Source organism: Sminthopsis crassicaudata, chromosome 6 (genome assembly GCF_048593235.1).
Source record: "Sminthopsis crassicaudata isolate SCR6 chromosome 6, ASM4859323v1, whole genome shotgun sequence".
Classification (NCBI taxonomy): domain Eukaryota; kingdom Metazoa; phylum Chordata; class Mammalia; order Dasyuromorphia; family Dasyuridae; genus Sminthopsis; species Sminthopsis crassicaudata.
Window position 1 is genome coordinate 49,587,241 of NC_133622.1, and position 20,552 is coordinate 49,607,792.

The window sequence follows — 20,552 nt, forward strand, 5'->3', positions numbered from 1 at the left end:
ATGATCAGATTTAGGTACTCTGACCAATATAATGATCTAAGACAATTCTCGAGGTTTCATAATAAAAAAATATCATACACATCAAGAAAGAACTGATAATCTCTGAGTGTAAATTAAAGATGGTTTAATTTTTTTCTTTATTTTTCTGTCTTTTTTGTGATAAAGCTAATATGGAAATATGTTTTACATTATTTGATCTATATACATAATCGATTTATTCCTTACCCTCTTGATAGTTAAATGAGATAATTTGTTATTCAATTTAAATGTATATAATAAAATTTTCCCAAAGGGAGAAAAAATAAAGTCGAGATCATTTTCAAAGCTTCTGAGTTCTTGTTCTTTTGAGGCACCAGAAAGACCTTTCAAAAGGCTTGATAGCATGGGTTTAAAAAAGTCTTTATGCTTATATTTCTAGAATTTAGCATTGTGACTGGCAGATAATAAATACTAAGAAAATACTTGATTGAATGGTAGTCACATCAGGTCTCCTCTACTATTCAGTTCTATTGAACATTCATTAAAATGGTCATAACTATTATGACAGTAATATTGTTTTCCTTCCTGAAATATTTATTAAGTAATATTAAACAGTTTGATTATGACCCTATAGCTAGAAAACTAAGCAATATGGAAAATCAGCAGTTTTAAGAATGAACTATGTAATGTTCTGTTTCTCTAGTTTGTAATCGTTCTCTGGGAGCAGGATTTCTTGGGGTGCTTCTGGGGGCAGCCTTAGTTTCAGTTCAGTTCAATAATCCCAAATCCAGCCAGGAATTAAAGTCCGGATTCTTCAAAGTCTTGAATCTTTTCCTGGGTTCAGTTAGCTTTAATAGAGGCCTATCTCTCTTCTTGACTCCCAATAGCTCTTATCTGAATGTCTCTAAATCCAAAGGTTACTCCTTCAGCCTCCAGTCTCTGGTCCTCCCCAATGTCTCCAGCCAGCACCAAGGTGGAATCTGGTATGATTCTTGACTCTGAATCTCCTAGTGTGGGAATCAGACTCTGCCTCTGAGAGTGTGGGATTGTGGGTTTCCCAGAAGTCAATCCTAGTTGTGAATCTCACAAACTCCTCTCCTCCAAAGCCCCCTGAAGTTCTCCTGGGAAGTCCTCCCTTTGACTGAATTCTAGCTCTCTATATCCTCCCAGAGAATGGGCTTGTGGGTACTCCCTGGGCTTGTGGGAGCTCCTTAAAAGTATGCTCTCTTAATGGTGTGAATCTCCTGGAATTCTAGTAAATATATTACTGAACTAGAGAATTGTTAAGTACCATGCTAAATTAGATAATTATATTCATTCCAGTGACTTAGCACCTTGTAAGAATCCAAAAAGAACTATAATATATTCATTAAATCATTAAGTATCTGCATTTATGTGTAATGCACTGAATACTGAAAACTGGTCACATAAATGGGTACTAGGAAGATCCTGGTGCAGTCTTTGCTGTGTAATGATTTAATTTTAGACAAGTCATTTCAATTCTCTGCCTGTCATTTTCACTATTTGATAAACATCTATTTGGTTAAATGTTCTGCAAGGTTCTGAGGTACTTTTGCTTCTTTTCTTTATGCAGATTCCAATGAATTTCCCCATGATTCAAAAATGGGGATATTTATCTATGTACAAAATGTCCAAGTGTCCATTCCTTCCTTAAATGACATTAATAGACATTAGAATTCTTGCTCCTGGATTTAAATAATCAAACTAATCTGGTCAAATGTGAATTAATTCTCTATTGTTCTGCATTTATAACATCAAAAGGTAAAGTACTTATAATCTAAATTATTTTCCATTTGGTTCCAATTTTTCCTGTTTATTATTATTGTGCTTATCAAAAGTTCTGATGAATTTCCATTCAATCACTAATACACCTATTTCAAAGTGTCTTGATTTTTAGTTGATTTTTGAATGTACTTTAACTAATTCCCCGAAATTCTCTTTTTTAAGGGCAGATTCCTTTACATGGACATAAATATATAAATTCCATTAGGAAAGATTTTTATTATTCATTTAAAAGACATCTTCTCCTTGCAATAAATATACATACATCTCAAGAGAGAGGCAGTTTAGTGTGGGGACACAATGCAACAGCTATGTATAAATCAGATATATTCAGGATTGTAATAAATTTAATATAACCTTCTTTCAGTATCATTTCTAACAAATTTCTTTCCAGGAAAAACAGACTCATTTTTTCATGGTTATTTTGAATTTTGAAATTACTAAAGAAAGATTATATTGCTATGTTGTTGTTTTTTTTTTTTATTTCTTGTATGATTTATTGGGAAAAAAATCTTTCCATGTGGTATAGTTATGTATGACAACATATTTAGTATAACTGGCTATTTAGAAATGGAAACTAGCCCTGAGATTTCTTTGGAATATAGGGTTCCCAGAGAGGAAGTTTCTGTATCAATGCAAATGAATCTTAGATTTATTCAGAGGAGTAATGGCATCAGTGACTTTTCTAGAATCCACAGCAATAGCATATAAGGTGGAACTTGAACTCTATTTTTCTTGATCCCAAAGGCAAATCTCTACCTATCAAATTCTGCTGCCTTTTATGACTAATAATAACTTATATATATGACTAATAATAACTATTATGACATCCAAAGGATCTTAAGTTAATTTTCCCATGAGTTTCTCACAACAATATAATGGAAGTAAGTTGTAAAAGTATAAATAGGTCCATTTTATAGATGAAAAACAATTAATAAAACTAAAATTCATGTGTTAAATGAGATTCAATTGCAAGACAACTTGTATCAGAGTAAATCTTTGTAAACAATCTTCTCTTCACTAAGTCCAGCATTTTCTGTACTATGAATACTGTCTCTCAAAATTTTTGTAACATAACTTGAAAGAACACATCAGTACTAAAAAAAAATCCAAATTTAATAAAGTCATTTAAGTAGTCACTTGGAGGCCATGACCTTATTTCCTATTGATATACAGTACCTGTTTAAATCACATTAAAAAGCTGTGATAAATTTTCAGTAACTTCAAGTATCCAACCTTTGAGGAATGATCTGAGTTTTGGAAATAGTTGAAAGTAATTTAAACTATTTATGAAAATAATTTGATTGATAAAATGATTATATCATAATATTACATAATAATATAATCAAAATATAATAACAAAATTACATTTAACTTAAAATAAGAATGGGAAAAGTTCATATATAAAAGTGAATATATAGTTTCTCTATGCCCACTTTGAAAACTGAAATCATTGCGGATATATTGACTTGAGTTAAAGATATGTCAAATTTTAGAAACAGATGTTAACATATAAAATGCAATTATCTTCAGGGAATGTTTTTGTCTATGATGAACTGCCCCAAATGGGATAATCAAGTATCCCATGGACTAAATTTGCTTATTATGTTTGGGCACATGACAAAATCAATCCCTAAATTCATATCTTGTAGGGGAAATTTTGAATTTTATTTCTTTATAGTCCTTTTTGTTTATTTGATAGCTTTTGTATTTAGTGAGGATGTCACCACTAATGCATTTTAGGCCTTCTAGAAATCTATTAATTCATCTCTAATTTGACATACATGACATATTTAGATTTGGAGTATAGATATTTAAGTGAGTCCTAAAGCTGGCTTAAAAGCAAACTTTGTATCCCCTATGTCTTTTCTATCTCTATCCCAAAGAATTAATCATTTACTTGCTCCCTGCTGCTGTTGAGTCTCTTGTAATTTAGTAACATGTCCTCAAACAGCAGGTGAAGTTTATCTCTAGAAGGAGCCTAAGGCCTTAAGGCTTACCAGGAGAGTTTTTGCTTTGCTGTTTGTTCCAGCCATTAAACTAGAATCACACCTCTGGAATTGAGGAGGCCTTAGAACAGGATGATGATGATGATCCTGTGTATGGTAAAGTTCTCTGAACAACATTTTGTTAAAGTTCTAGTAAGTACAAGTTTCTTGATAAAATATAATTAGTATTTATATAGTTCTCATGATGTGCCAGTCACAATGCTAAAAGCTTTACAAACCTTACAAATTACAAATAATTTGGAGGTAGATACCCCCATATTTGAGATGAGAAAACTGTATCAGATGTAAAATGACTTACTTAAGATCACTAAATATCTGTGCCTGAATTTGAATTCAATTTTTCTGACCTTAGGCACTAAACTCTGTGTACTCTGCCAATTTATACTCCAAAAAAATTTAGCATAGAAATCTACATAAGAAAGTCAAGGATATAAATAATTTAAGCTACCCAGATATCATAAAATTGAACATATAAGCTAGAAATTTAGTCTATCTGTGTTTGTTTTAATCTATCAGTATATATATATATATATATATATATATATATATATATATATATATATATATATATATATACACATACATACGCTTATATGTATATACACATATCTTTTAGTATTTATCCATATTCAGGGAACTATATGCATAAATTAAACAGAGATATAGGTATTCCTATGCTAATTAATCAATAAGCATTGATTAAATTTTTCTGTATCCTATGACTTGGCTAAATAAATAAAATTTCTCCTTACCAAATATTTTGAAACTTTGTATATATTTATATACATTCTATAAAGCATATATATGCATATTAATACGTATATGCATACACAAGCATGCATAGTGCAATTCACACATATATATTACATAGACTATATACAAATATATAAATGCATATTTATATTACAAGTATATACATAAATATGCATATATGTATATTATGTATATTTTTATTTCAAGAGCTTTCTATCTATTCAAAAAGCATAGCAAATGAGCAATAAGTTATATTTAAAATGAGTAAGAAGAGCTTTTGTTAGATGGCATTTGACAGATACTTTAATTTGCAATAATTTAAGGGATCTCTATGACATGGAAGTCTGAAGAAAGATCACAGGCCTTTGCATTAAGATGACAAATTTAAACCCTGCCTTAGACACTGACTATGTACTTTCTGCACTTTCTACATCAGTTTCTTCATCTGAAAAATGGGAATAATCATAGAACTTAATCTGCAAGACTGTGAAAATTCATTGGGTTAACATGGATTTCAAATGTAAAATCACTACATAAATTCTAGCTAATAAAGAACTATATTTTGTTGGCATTGTCACATGATATTCATGGCATTCAAAGACCTCAACAGTATCAAAATTGAAGATGATCAAATGGTATATGGGGAAAAATATGATGGTTGTAAGTACCTTGTAACAAATTGTTAGGGAAGACTTCCATGGGAAAACTGTCATAAAAGCCATCATCCAGAATATGTAGGATCACAAAAGGAGGTGGATCAGTCATATTGCAAGATGAAAGAATAACAAATTAATGGCCTGAGTGTCACACGGCTATTCATAAAATATTGAAAAGACCTTGGAGAAATCCTCCAAAGCATTGTATAAATCATATATCAAATATTTATGACAGAACAAGAAGAAGGATCACACAAGAGTAGAAGACAAGAAAGGCTTGTGATTACTACTAGCAGAGGGACTGCTCACATCTTTAACAGTATCTATTGAAGTATTAAAAGTCTTGATTTAATTAGCCACATTTTAACATATGAGCACTGACAGGGCTTCCTACAGGAAAATTTAGTGATCCTTTACCTTGGAAATATCACGTGAAAGAGATTTTTTATCCAGGGTTCTATTTCTTGGATACTCTAGTTTTAAAGGGACAGGGTTGGGGGTGAGAGGTGGGGAAGGGAGTAATCTCTTTTGCTGTAAACTACAAAATGTACTATCTATTTTCCATTATATTTCCTTTACAAAGCAGATGTTTCTGACATAATCTTTGTTTATTTGAATCCTTGTATACTTTTAGCTGTTGAATCTCTATAATCTCATAGGGTCACTATGACTGATTTCAATAGTGTGGTTCTGAATCCCTAAAGTATTAGTACCTTAAGTTTGACTATATTTTGCTTTAAGAGATCATGAGTTTTTTTTTTTTTTCTTTTTTTCTTTTTTTTTTTTTTCTTTCAAGCAGATCTAGATCATTTACCTTATTGAGAAATCATTATAGACTGATGGAACACAGAATATTTTGCCTATTGGCTTAGAAACCCTGAATAATCAAACCTGAGTGCTTAATTCCTATCAAACGCTGAAAACCTATGCAGACATTGTCTACTTCTGTTTTCTTTCTTTTTGAACAATTTCTTTTCTTTATTTTTCTTTTTCTTTTAATGAGAGATGAAGTTGGATCTCTTATGGAATTCCAAATGTATTGTATGGATCCCAGGAAATGATAGCTTACTTTTATCTTTGTTGTTCCAGAGGTCTAGCAGTTTTGATCTGTTCCATGTGTGATGAGATGTCTGGAGATGTATTGTCTGGATATCCAGCTGGATTTCCTATATATATATATATATGTGTGTGTGTGTGTGTGTGTGTGTGTGTGTGTGTGTGTATATATATTACAGGGATCTTCTGAGACATTTTGGTTTCTTTATCTCTATGTGTAGACACAAAGGAATTTTCTAGGCAAGAGCAGTTTGGATTTCTATAGAAAAAGTGAGGAGATGATGTTCATATTGGTGTGAACTCTAACCTAGTTCAACTGTCTATGTTGTCAGAAGTGATGTGGCTTATAATCAAATCCATCCTATTTACACTGTCACAAACAGAGGGAGACTGGTTTCCTAGGATAGTCTTAGCATATCTAAAACATATTTTACTGAATCACCCTGCAGGTCAGTAAGAATAATGCTCATGTGAGTTTATTCTTAAGTAGAAGTCACCCTAATTCCTCCCTAAATCTCTATACTCCCTTACTTCCCCTCAGGCCTCTGACATTTAAAAATTCCCTTTCACTCACAGCCTTGTTGCTTAATCATTTTGATTTTGCCTATAAGACTTTTCATGCCATTAAAGGGCCATTGTGACTATGATAACCCCTGCTGTGAGAGTTTTTCATATTTTGAACCATTCTCCCACAACCTGCTATTTCTTCAATGTGACCCTGGACTCCTACTCCCTGAAAGAAGGACTAAATTATTCCATATCTCAAACATAAACTCTTTGTTTGCATTGAAAGTTCATTAAAATTTGGTCTCTTTTTACCTTTTCAATATACATTTTCCCCATTCTACTATCTATTCTGTATATTCTAAAATAGAACTATACTACCCTATTTGCTATTTCTCATATAATATATTGCATCTTCCAACTCAATATATTTTCACTGTTATGGAAGGTATTCTTTTCTCACTTTTATATCTTAGAACCTCTATTTTTCTCCAAATTTCAATTAAACATCATTTTCCACATAAATGTCCTCCAGATAACCCCAGGCTCTAATGCCTACCTCTGAAGTTATATATTATGAATATATATTTAATACATTATAATTATGTGCAGCATATGTGCATCTTGTGTTCTCTAAGAGAGTGTAAGTTTTTTGAAAACACAAAATGTTTCATTTTTTTTCTTTGTATTCTCATGATTTAGCTAATTCCTTGGTACATAGGAGTGACAATTTGGGGAGAAGTATTCATGGTAAACTGAGTGAAATTAAGTAAGGGAAACAGTAACTATATATGATACATTCCCATTATTGCAACTGGTGTTACTATACAATATATCCATATGTCTCCACATTCCCTCATAGGTATAAATGGCATCCATGACTTCTTTCTTATTATAGTCTGCTGCTGAGTCAATTAGTTACGATGTTTATTTTTGGGGGAGGTGTAAAGAGAGACCTAATCTTTTCAATCTATGTCAAGGATTGGTGCCATAAAAAGTTACTCACATACCCTAAAAAAAAATTACATGTAAGATACATGGAGAGGGGAAAAAAAGAATGAATACATGATTTTCATATCTATAATCAACATTTATATTGAGGGGACTTAAACTGAAGAAAACCACATTTGGAATAGCTAGTATTTTTTTTGGTCATTGTAACCTTGGGTGATTCTGCTTATTTGGTTTTCTCTATAAATTGCCCACGGGGTTAGGGTGGTTAACAAAGGATTTTAGGCAAAGCAAATGATTGGATCTTATTAAGGAGAATGAGATTATTCCCATTACTTTGGGAGCCATTTTGATCTCTCTGCTGCAAGGAATTAAAGGGAGATCTGAACTTGTGCTCAAGATAACAGTACAATAGGAACTCCATTTTTTAAAAATTATCTTTTCTTCTCATTGTAACTTCTAAACAGCCAAAAAGATCAGAATCCCTGAGTAAATGCATGGTTACAACATGGGAAGTTTATGGGAAAAGAAACAATTCTTTGAAATACCAGATTTTTGGAGGTAAATCCATATTGGGTGAATCACATCTATTAATGTTGTGTCTGGACTAGCTCTCTGGAGGATCTCAATACCAGCCCAAGTCCTTGGTCTTAGAAGAGGAGTGAAGAGGTGGGACTGACATGGATGATCAAATATGGAGTTCATTTATTCCAAATTGTCTATAAACCTTATACACCCTAATACCCATATATACCACTGTGTGCATAGGCTAACTACATACTGTGCATGTAGGACCACATAAACGACTTGCTATTATATGTAGATGTCTTTTTGCCACTTGATATCATTCTGATTTAATTAATCATCACTGCCCCCTGACTTCTCAGGAAGGTCGAGAACCCTTAGGAGAGATGGAGAGCCAAACCAGACATTTAAAGCAGGTTCCCTCTGGATTGAAGGGTCTAATACCTCACCCAGAATTCCCCCACTATCTGTAGTCCTATACATATAACCATATTTGTGAGCCAGGAGGAAGCCTCATATACTCAAATTTTTTTTTTTTCCTTTATCTCCTGGAATGGAAGTTCAAAGGGCATTTCTTTTATTGCATTCATTCTCACTGAGAAAGGGAAAGTGGGCATCTAAGAGAATGTGGTGATTATCTCTGCATAAGAATATGAAACCTTAAAGTGTTTCTTTTCATTAACTTTTATTTAAAAACCACACTAACTGGAAGAGATGAACAGGAATAAACATTCATATAATATATCCTATGTGAAGACACTATTCTAAGTGCTTTTTGAAAATAAGCCCATTTGATCTTCTTAATAAGCCTAGAGATAGGTATTCTTATTATCTCCATTTTACAGTTGAGGAAATTGAGGCAAAGTGAGTTTAAGTAACTTATCCAGGGTTACACAGCTAATTAAGTGTCTCTATTCCAACTATATATATCTAAATTACCTATAAAAAGGAGATGGCCAGAGCCAAAATGTAATAGTAGAATACTTCATATTTTCTCAATATTTTCCCCGTATGTTGGAAGTCAGAAAAGCAAAGGGAAAATAACTTTTGCACTGGATACCAAAGCCATGCTGCCATCTGGAATGCTAGATTTGTTTTTTGACTCATGAGGTCTAGGCAGATATCTGCCTCTCCCTATGTAACAAAGGACTGAAAGAAATTTGGTACAGTAGCTTGAATTCAAAGTACAACCTGGTACCTTGTCTTTTGCACCAAGAGTCAATTTAAATCTTTTGACTGGATTTTAACATTCTGATAGTGTGCACAAGTTCTTTTTTTTTTCTTTTCCAAGAGAATAAACTACATATTGATGCTATGTGTATGTATGCTATATACCAAATGTTATGTTATATAGGAAATTTAAAATTCTAACAAGACAAGAGGAAAAGGGAATAGCAGGAGCAAATATTCATGAAGGTAAAGAAGAAGGCCTGTTTGTGGAAAAGTGAGTAAATAATCTGTTTTATTAGGATCAAATTGTGTCTAAGGGAAAGTAGTAGAGAATGAGATAGAAAACAACAGACTGAACCAGACCTTAAAGATCTTAATTATTAGGTAATTTACTTGGATTTTATTCAAAAGTCAAAGCCAAGTTATTTATTGCTTTTGTAACATTGAAAGTGACATGAATAGAGTAGCACGATTCTAATCTGGTAATGGTATATAAAAGAGAAAGCTTATCAATTAGCTGGGTATTTTGAGGTCACTATGAGGTCCTAAGATTCTAAAAAAGGGCAATAACTATTGTAATAATTAAAAGAAGATATATTCAAGATACTATGTGAAAGCAGCTGTCAGACCAGTGTGATAATATGGAGGAAGGAGGGTTAAGGAGAATGTATTTTTTTAATTCATTAGCATGGACTGGCACTGGCTTTAGAGGTAGCCAGGCAGACCAGTGAAAAGAGCACTGGACCTGGAGTAAGAAATGCCTGATTTTAAATATGAGCTCAGACACTTCAGAGTTACAAGATCTTTGGCAAATCACTCAAATTTTCTTTGAAATGGGCTTAACAATATAACTTAAGCCCAAGGGTTGTTATGAAGATCATAAGATAACATATATAAATGACTTTGCAAACCTGCAAATACATATATATAAATATTAGATATTTTTTATTCAAAGATAATTTTAAGTTTTTGCAACTGAATAGATGTTAGGATGTCTTTGACAATAATGGAGAAATCAATAGAAATAATTTTTCCTTAATTTTGGGGGGGAGAAGAGTTGATAATTTCACTTAGGATACTTATATTAGGTAAACATTTTTGCAGATAATGTATAGTGAAGGTGTATATTAGTCTTTGGAATTATGAGACTGAATCTTGGGATAGAGAGAAGAATTGAAGATACAAATTTTGAAATTGTTAACAGAAACAAAATACAAGTGATAATGAAGCTAGACCAAAAAAAGTGGGGAATGCTTTGACTGTTTTACAGAGTGAATATATACATGAAGTAAGAGGATGCCGAAGAGGTAGAAAAGGAGAAGAAAACAATAGATCAGTGAGTAAGGATTAGAGCCATGAGAGTCAATGACAAGAAAGGAAATGAGAGAGCTATTCAATAATGATTCATTATGTAGAGATATTTGGGGTTTAAAACTGAAAATGAATGTTCAATTCAATCATGCTAACAGGCATCAAATCATAATATTCTAAGGAGTAAATGATTTCTGAGGAAATAAAAGCCATGAATCTAAGAAAACTCTGACAAAATAAAGAAAGAAAATAATGTCAAGTGTATAGGAAGTCTAAGAGAAGGTTTCTTTAGATTAAAGAAGTCCTGAATATAATTACTGATAGAAGAGGAAATATTTAATGGTCAAAGAGAGGTTGAAGATATTAGATAGATGTAGGCTGATTGAAGTTATATTCTACAGAAAACTGAAGATGATATATGCAGATATTCATACTAAAAATGAAGAAAAGAAAAATAAAGAAATCAATGCTGAAGATAATCCAAATTACTGAACTGGTAATTTACTTGCTTTCTGGAAGTTTATGTTTATATATGTTATTATGTATTTTTTTTTGTGTATGTGGAATACACACACACACACACACACACACACACACACACATATATATATATATGTCTGGGTATGCATATATAGGTACATAGTTAATATAATTTCCTGAATACATTTTATTTAGGCTAAATTGATTAATATTCCTTTTGCACACACATACACACACATACACAGAGCAGTAAGGGAAAAGCTGTCAAAACCATGCAGAGTGCAGATTTGAGTGGCACAGAGACCACATAGGGGTAATCTAGAGGCTTAACTCAATAGCCAGCAGATCTAAACAAGGAAGTTGTTGGTAGTCAATCCAAAATCATTAAATCTGTAATGAAGGCAGATAAACAAAAGGAGACAAGGGAAGATTAGGGCTGAGTTGGAGCAGAGCTTGAAACATCTGGCAAGAAATTGTTTTCTGAGGTCTCAGGGCTCACTTGCTTTGAAACATGCTCAGTGTAGGTAATCAAGAGTTGACTGTACTCTTATGGAAGCAAGTTTCATCTAGCCAAAAAACAATTTTCTAGAGAAATGTTTTTAACCTAATGCAAGCCAACCTTAAGTTAAAAAAAACAAAAAAAAAAAAAGTGGTGGCATTGTATGCCATAGTAATGGCTAATCACACTGTCTTGTTGCCAAATATATAGCAGGGTTCTTTTTTATATTATGCTTTGATTAATTGGAAATAATTATAATATATTTTCCTCATTCTTATTACATGGAAAATAGTCCCCTTTTATTGATTTATTATATTAAATATCTTTTAAATATCTGATTTGGAAAATACTATACATGCTTTCTAAAATGCAATTTTGTGACTATTGTAGTTATGCTAAATAAGAGACGTGTAAATATATATTTTTACATAATCATTTTAGAATTTTAGCTTTTTTACTAATTTAACTAATTTTTACTAATTTATAAAATACAATATAATAGTTTTATATTTTCAGATTTTATTTGGGGAAATTTTTTATTGAAATATCACATCCAACTGGAAACATGCATGTTCAGTGAAAGTGGTGAAAAAAAAAAGGGAGGTCATTATACTGGGTAAAGGGGTCTTTCCTTAATGAAATCAAAGGCAATATTTTAAAAGTTGGAAACATTTATGTAGACCATAAAGCACAAAAAGTAAACAAATGAGTAAAGTAGTTATGCATTTTCAACTAGTTCTTAGAGAGTTTAAACCCCATTATTTCTCCATTAAATAGATCTGGGTTATTGCAAGATGTTTTGGATGTACTTCTGATTATAGATTGAGGAAGTTAGATATATGACTATGTATTCAATATTAGGTAAAACTAGAGATGTCTGAATGGCAATCCTTGTGATGAAGATAATTTGTTTATAGATATTCCACCTCTGACATGTAAAAAGAAAACAAAGGAGAAAAACCCTGTCCTTATGGTTCATTTTTTTAGCTTAAATATTAGATTCTTAGGTGAATTAAATTCTTCCACTTAAATGACTAAGTTAATGATTAAAGTTGAATGATTTCTATAAATGTAGTTGATGCATTTTGAAATATTTAATATATCTGGCTTCAGAAAATAAATGCTACATAACAAAACATAGTTCCATACTTTTCTGACCACTGATTTATCCAGGGATTCTCCAAGCTTTCTGGAAAGGCTAAATATATATCCTTGTAAAGTAAGAGAGGCACTATTGGGAATAGGAATAAAGAGACAAAAGTGCAAATCTAATAAACAGAAGTTTCCTTGGTACAAATGTCTATAGTTAGAGGAAAGCATACATATGGTATGATCAATAACAATAACAACAACTTATCCTATGAGCTAATAGAATGTACTTTGAGTATAAGTAGATTGTGGATTCAGGAGTGACAAATTCAGAAAAGGTGAATCAGGAAGTCCTCTTGAGTGGTCAACAATTATTACCACCTATATTAATGGGCCCTTTAAAGATGGTCTGCTTTGTAAATTGACAAAAAGCTAGTTACTGGTTATTATTGGTGTTGAAAAGAATGAGCATCATTATTTCAAATAATTATCATTTTATTTCCATTTCTCAAGCAACAAAAACAAGAATTGTTTGAGCATCATATCCCCTACTAAAGTGTAAGAAATCTGAATCATAGCCTTCTCACTCAATACCAAGTTCAGTACTCTACACATAGTAGATACATCATAAGTGCTTGTAAATTGAATGTGATATATCTAATTTTAGATTATCACAAATTGTTTATCATACAAGTATTGCAGTTTCTGATGTATGATTAGAGAGAAAACAGTATTAGTTAAAAGGCAATTTATGAATTATGGCTTTATTCTCTTTTTTTCATTCTCAAAAGTTAAATTATGACAAGTCCCTATTAATTATTAAGATATAATGTGGTCTATAAAACAAATTCTTCAAAATTAATGAAACTTAAGTAATATTGAAAAGACATTTTGATACATACCAGAAAATTGAGGACAGAAACTGTGATTTGCCTGTTTCCAAATGCTGAAAATAGGAAAAAAAAAAAAAAAGTATTTTTCATAGTATTGGGAATAATTAGAGAAGCAACAGAGCACAAGTGGATAAAGAATCAATATTAAAGTCAGAATGCCTGAATTCTAATTTCATCTCTGACAAGTACTGGTTTTGTGAAACTGAGAAAGTTGCTTAATCTCTGTATCCCTTTCTAAGATTATAAAGTGCAGATCAGTTGTTATTCCTTGAAAGGAGGAATTTTACCACTAATGGCTGTTGATAGAATTGAAGCCATAGATTAAGAATTGCTACCTCTTTACATTCATTTTCTAAAAAGTGAAGAGTAGCTAGAAATTCAATTACATACAATTACATAAAGAGTATAGATATTCAAAAATACATAATGTATTTAGCTAGATGATTGTTATCACCAACCGGACTACCCTAACATTTCATCATTGCAGGGAACTTCCAGTATGGAAACTTCTTCTGAGGACAACTTGTTTGTAACTTAGAGACTTAAAATTTTGCTTGGCATTCAGAGTCATTAACAGCTCAAGGTCACAAACTTAGTATGTGTCAGAAATGAGGTATAAAACCCATATCTTCCTGTCTCTAAGGGTAGTATTATGGTTCTAATATCTTTGTAATTTTAGATTTGGCTTTGACTTTGTTTCATAACAACTTCCTAAAATCTGATTTTGAATAACAATATGTTAAAGTCCAATGAAATCTATTTCATCTGCTCAGATTTAAATTGCCCTTGAGTAACTGTCTGTTTTACAATACATTTTGCTGTATGTAGAGTTTATTCATGAACATTTTCTAGATTTTTTTTTGCCTTGAAATTGACTTATAGTTGGTCTAGATGGTACATGTGGGATGTTCCTCAACATATGAATCTTGGAGTTTAAAGGTTTCTATATATTTTAAAATAAGTTGGCCAAAAACAAAATATGTTCCTTTTCTTCTATATCAAATAAGATTGAGAGAAGAAAAAAAAAAAAAAAAAAAAACTTTTGACTTTCCTTAGTATCTTTGCCTCCCCCCCCCCCCCCATCAAAATGAAATTTTTATATCACTATTGGGGAAAAAGACAGAAAAAAGAAAATCAAAAGTCTAAAGAATCCCATAGTATATTCCTTTCTCCAGGAATATGGGGCTGCAAGAACAATAGAATCCAGAGTAACCTGATAGACTTTGATATTAGGTATCCTGAAAGAGCTAAAAAGTCAACAAAAGTTGACATTCAGAAGAGAAAGTTCCAAACTTAGTTAAGTTGAAAGTTCAAATTAAAGGTATTCCATTTATATCACAATATACCTATAGAAAGCACCAAATTAGAAAAGCAGACTTTTTTTTCCCTCTTTTTAATTTATTTTAAAACAAAAGAACATATTTTGCCAATCTTTTTAATGTACAGGTGGAAAATAGTATCAGTGTTTTAGATAGAGACAGACTATGAACTGCATGATTCTCACAGGTATCATGAATAATAGAAACTTAAAGACTTCTCTTTTTGCTAAATTCCAATACCTTGGTTGTAAAGGCCAACTCTGCCATAATCCAAAAAGAGCAGCAGCAGCAAACACAATAATAGAGCAACAACAACAGCAGCAATAGCAGAACAAGCTTTTTTTAAGAGGTACTGCTTTAAACCCATATGGTTAAATAAAACACTGTGCAATACACATTAATGAACTAATAAATTCACCTTTTCTAGTTATTTTGCATAACTGGTACTTATCTTTTATAAAAGTGAAAAATTCCATTTCTGGTATCAAATATTTGATTTAGCATATACCTACATAATATTTATAGTCATTATTATGGGGAACTATTCTCATTGTCAATACTCCCTTCACTGTCATAGATTGGCAACTCAACTATAACTTTCCAGGTACAAATTAAAGATTTCACCCAACCACAACTTGTCCCATGCCTGTTTACATAGCCATATATAAGAGACTATACTTGAAACCAGGTTTTCCTGTTTCCCTGGCTGCCGCTATATGAATATACAAATATATGCATGCACGTATAGGCACACAGACACAGTCATGTTTAGTAAAAGAAAAAAGAGAAGGAAAAGTAGTGCTGCACACCTGAGAAAGTAATGGGGTTGGAATTAAAAAGAGAGAAGCAACACTATTGATTTTGGACAACAATCTGTTATAGGTAAGCTGTATATAGCATTAGTGAAAAGAATTACCCCATCTGAAGTTCTTTAATTAATTAAAAATTCATTTAAATATCAACCTATCTATTTATATGTGCATCTATATATACATGTGTATATTTAGATATATCACACATATACATCCATATGTCATTGTGTCATTATATTTATATTTATGTCTGTATCTATATCTACACCCCAAAGCATGGAGTTGTACATGATAGTGTGTAACAAGGGAGTGAATATAATATGTTTTTGATAGAGAGAAAAGAATGTGTTATGTAGATTCTTTTCTTTCCATGTATTCCTTTACATTAATACTGTTGGATGTTTCCTCATATTTGATCTCCTTTCTATTTGGAATATTAAGAAAAAAAAGAGGAAAAGAGGCAAAAGAATAGTAAACTTTAACTTTCACTATAATTTGATGCCCTGATTATTAGTACTTCTGAGAAAAAATTCAGTGATAGAACAGGTGAAATCATTTGACTGAAATGATAATTTGAATTATCTATGAATATTTTTCACCATTACTGAGCACTATTGAAAATTAACTGGAAAAGCAATCTCAAAATTTTTTTATATAGTACTACATACATGGTGGTGTGTACCGTGGGTGATTAATGTAGTATGCAATCCAACAAGTGAATCCCCAGTAAAAGACACATCCCTATAAGAAAAACACAAATATTTTGAAATATTAAATTAAACATGAATGCATCATTTGAAACTATACCATCATGTTATTAATCTCTGATAATCCTTAGCTTTATGCATCTTATAGTAACTTTCAAAGGTCTTTTTTTAACTAGTGAATTTCTTTTTAATACTTGGTTGTTTAAAATATTATTTCAAATTTAACTTTCAAATTTTTAAATTTTACTTTCAAATTTAATATTTATTATTTAAAATAATTTTTCAAATTATTTAAAGTTTAGAAGTTAGAGGTGTAACATTGATAACAATAACAACAACCAAATTTTCATCTGAATAGATAATCAATTACATGGTAAATCTTCAAAACAGTTATTTTTAAATTAGCATCAAAAAATACATTATTTCATGTTAATGATATATCATCAAATTCATCAGAAGGAAAGGTTAGCAAAAAGGAAAAGTATCATTATTCTTTACTAGCGACTTATAAAATATACTTCATTCTCTTTCCTTAGTACTGGTATTTTGTTGTTTTCAAATCTACATGAAAACTTAAATCTAACATAAATATTTACATAGATATAATTTCACTCAAAAAAGGCAAAAAAACCTCAATATTTCATTTGTATGGAACTTGATGGGAAATGAGTTAAGTTTAATTACATAAATTAAAGAAAGTTAATTTCCCAAATAACAGAAACATATTACATATATACATGTGAACATGTGTATGTATGCATATTATGTGTATAGATAGATAGATAGATAGATAGATAGATAGATAGATAGATAGATAGATATTTGTATGTATATTCAGGGAATATACAGGTGAAGGAAATAGTAAAATACATATTATGGAATGTGAATTTAGGGAATCCTACATGTTCAGTAGTGAATTATATCTTCTTAATTTTATAAGGATCCCATTCAAAACTCTGTTTTTTCTGTTTAAAAATTGAGGGAATTATAAAATAATAAGTATTGGGAGAAATTATTCAGTAGGAAAAAATGACATATGTCTGTTATGAACTAGATGAAATTTACAGATCATTTTGTTATGGCACACTAATTCATTTAATCCAATGTGTAATATTTTAAAATAAATTTCAAAAAGGAATATGTCCTAGAACCTTAACAAACTGTTATACTCAAGTCCATCTGGTTAGATGTAATATTTTACTTATATACATGCAATTTAAATATGTATATATACACATATGTACATATGTATACAAACATACACTGATATATACATGTGTGATATATACATATATTCACATATATGCATGGATTAAAATCCATTTTTATTTATATAGTTTCTTTGAAAAAACAATCATTTGTATTAATGTAAAATTGGTAAGACAAAAACAATCAACACAATATTATTATGTCAACAAATAACTTGATCATGTTAACTACTACTGTCTTAAAAAGGCCCTGGTACTTCATGCTTGATATAGGCTTAATTAATTTAATATAATTTAATTTATTAGAATATAATTTAATTATAAATGATAAGGATTGGGACTACAGTTGTGATTTCATTGATATAAGGACCTTCCAGATGAGGAAAGTCTCTTCAACAACAAAGATCAGTACCTCCTTTGTAGCTTAGAGTTTCAGAGAGTGGACCATTATAATTTAGCCACTATATAAATGGTCAGATCCTAACTAAATCTCACATATCCTTTAATGTTCTGTGAATAAACTGAAATGATGAAATGAGTCCAACTTTGATAATTTAAAACTTAGTTCCTCAAAAAGATACATTTTAAATATTAGGCTCATTTTTACAATATTTCAGATACAAAATTTTAAGAAGATTGAGGGAATATACAAATAGGATGAGGATGACAAATTACAAGAAATTACTTTTTTGTGAACAAATCTGATACCAGTTCCTTTTATTACTATATAACTTGGTTAGGTGCTCAACACAAATGAAAAGCTTAATTATCTCACAAACTACTTTAGGTATTTTGAAAACTCTTTGTAGCATTGTTGGTTTTTTTATGAATAAATGCATTCCTTTATTTTCCTAATTTATCCAAGAGGAATATCTTTCATCTCAGCTGTAGCACCAAAAATTAGGAAGTAGCTTCTAATTTCTTCAGTGTAGGCAGGCTCTGAAATGAATTGGTATATGCAGAGATAACTCTAGATCAGTTTAAATCTTCCTTCATAAATACAAAGAAAAACAATTATGCAATTCAATTATCACTTCCCCAGTATTTTCTAATAAGGGAGTGCAGAGAACAGTTTCTGTGAATTGATAGGTAGAAAACACTGAAAGAATTAGGACTAGAAAAGGGATGTCTCCATTACAACATCTTGTAACTAACTGACTTGAAATTCAGAGAAGAGCAGCCTTCAAGGTGCATCAACTTGTTGCCCAAACAAGTTGCTCTGCAAATAAATAAATAAATAAACAAACATACAAACAAATAAATAAATAGATGAGTGAATGAATGAATAAATAAACAAGCAAATGAATAAATAAATAAATGAGGGAATAAATAAGTAAATGAGTGAAGGAATTAATAAATGAATAAGTGAATGAGTGAATAAATAAATAAAATAAAAATTTTGGGGAGAGGGGGGTAATATGGTTAAATACATAAAAACAAAACAAAACATACTGTAATGTATAAAGAAAAATAAATAAGTGCCCTATTTTTCTATTGATTAGTTGAGCATCTTGGTGACACAGCTATTAGTTTTCTTCTTTATTCTTTATTAAAGTGATCAGTAGCTTCCAAACTTCTATCAAAATCACACCTCTGATCCCACAGTGCCACCTAGCCTGAGGCTTTGCTAACTGAGAGGAAAGTTGGCCTGGTATTGTTATTCATATTTTTCACTGAATTATATTTATAAAAGTCATTGAATTTTTAATGTTATTGTTTACTATCTTAAAAAGCTTGTCTGTTTTTCAGCTATCTGCCCATATAGCTTTGCAAGTATTGTTTCTGTTTTTTTTTTTTTTTCCATTTGCTTTGTGTTGTCTATTTACACATAACACTTGTCAGTATGTTTTTTTCTTAGAGCCTATGGTTATAATAAAACTGTCCAAATATATAATATAAACCTAGAATGATAGCTAGACTAACTAAAAATATATATTGTATTTCTAGAGATATAATAGTAGCAAAACTTTTTAGATCAACCAATGTGCCAATAAAGAATATCTAGTGGAAAGGAAAAGAATAATTTCTTCCATGTAAATTTTGCATCTATTCTCAAAAGGACATTTTTTTCCTTTAACAAAAAACACCCCCCAAAAAACAAAAAGAAAATTGTAAGGAATATTTGTTCCCACCTTAATCAAATTTTTCAAAGGTGTATGCTCTCCAGACAGTTTATGAACAAACAATGTCTCTAGAAGGTAGCGGACATAGTGCAAACAGTGGCAGAAACAAGCCAAGCTGGAGAGAAAAATGAGAAAAAAAAGAAAAATTAAGATGTATAAAGAGCCCACTTTCCTGCCTCTTCTATAATATGATTTACTTTGAACATAATACTTCCTTTCGGGCCATTGCTATCTCCTATCATTTGGAAAAAGGCAGTTCTCAGGAGCCATAACTTGAGGTATACTGGCAAATCTATTTAACAAGTTATTTTTTCTAAAATTTCCTAAATGAGAGGAACACAATAAATTTTATAGCAGCCATTGCATCTGTTACACTGCAACCTAGTTGATATACCCAAGCATAAATTACTTAGGACACAGCTGTCTCAGAGCTAGCTATCAAGATGAGAACTGCAAATGTGTGCATATCAAAATGCCTCAAGTTTTGAATAGACAACCTAGATGTCTAAAAAATCTTGAAAATACATTCAGGAAGTATTTGACATTTTATAATGTTCAGAATAGCTTCTGAAATGGTTTGGTCGGCCTTTAGCAAGGGCCATTGATGGGAGGAGGAGGAGGAGTTTGCCTTTCATTTCTTTCAGAGACGGAATGTATCTTTGTTGTATGCTTTGCCTTATTAATTCATTGTGACAGCAGCTGGGG

At 31.0% G+C, this 20,552-nt stretch overlaps 1 protein-coding gene across 1 annotated transcript in view; it reads right to left on the reverse strand.

The window, feature by feature from the left end:
- Positions 1 to 20,552, reverse strand: part of TECRL (trans-2,3-enoyl-CoA reductase like) — a 164,673-nt gene that overhangs the window by 18,289 nt on the left and 125,832 nt on the right. Inside the window, exons 6-8 of the mRNA XM_074276759.1 lie at positions 19,857 to 19,962; positions 16,478 to 16,550; positions 13,688 to 13,731 (exon numbers count right to left, since the gene is read on the reverse strand). Of these exons, the coding sequence (XP_074132860.1) occupies positions 13,688 to 13,731; positions 16,478 to 16,550; positions 19,857 to 19,962 (223 nt within the window). The remainder of the gene's footprint in view (positions 1 to 13,687; positions 13,732 to 16,477; positions 16,551 to 19,856; positions 19,963 to 20,552) is intronic.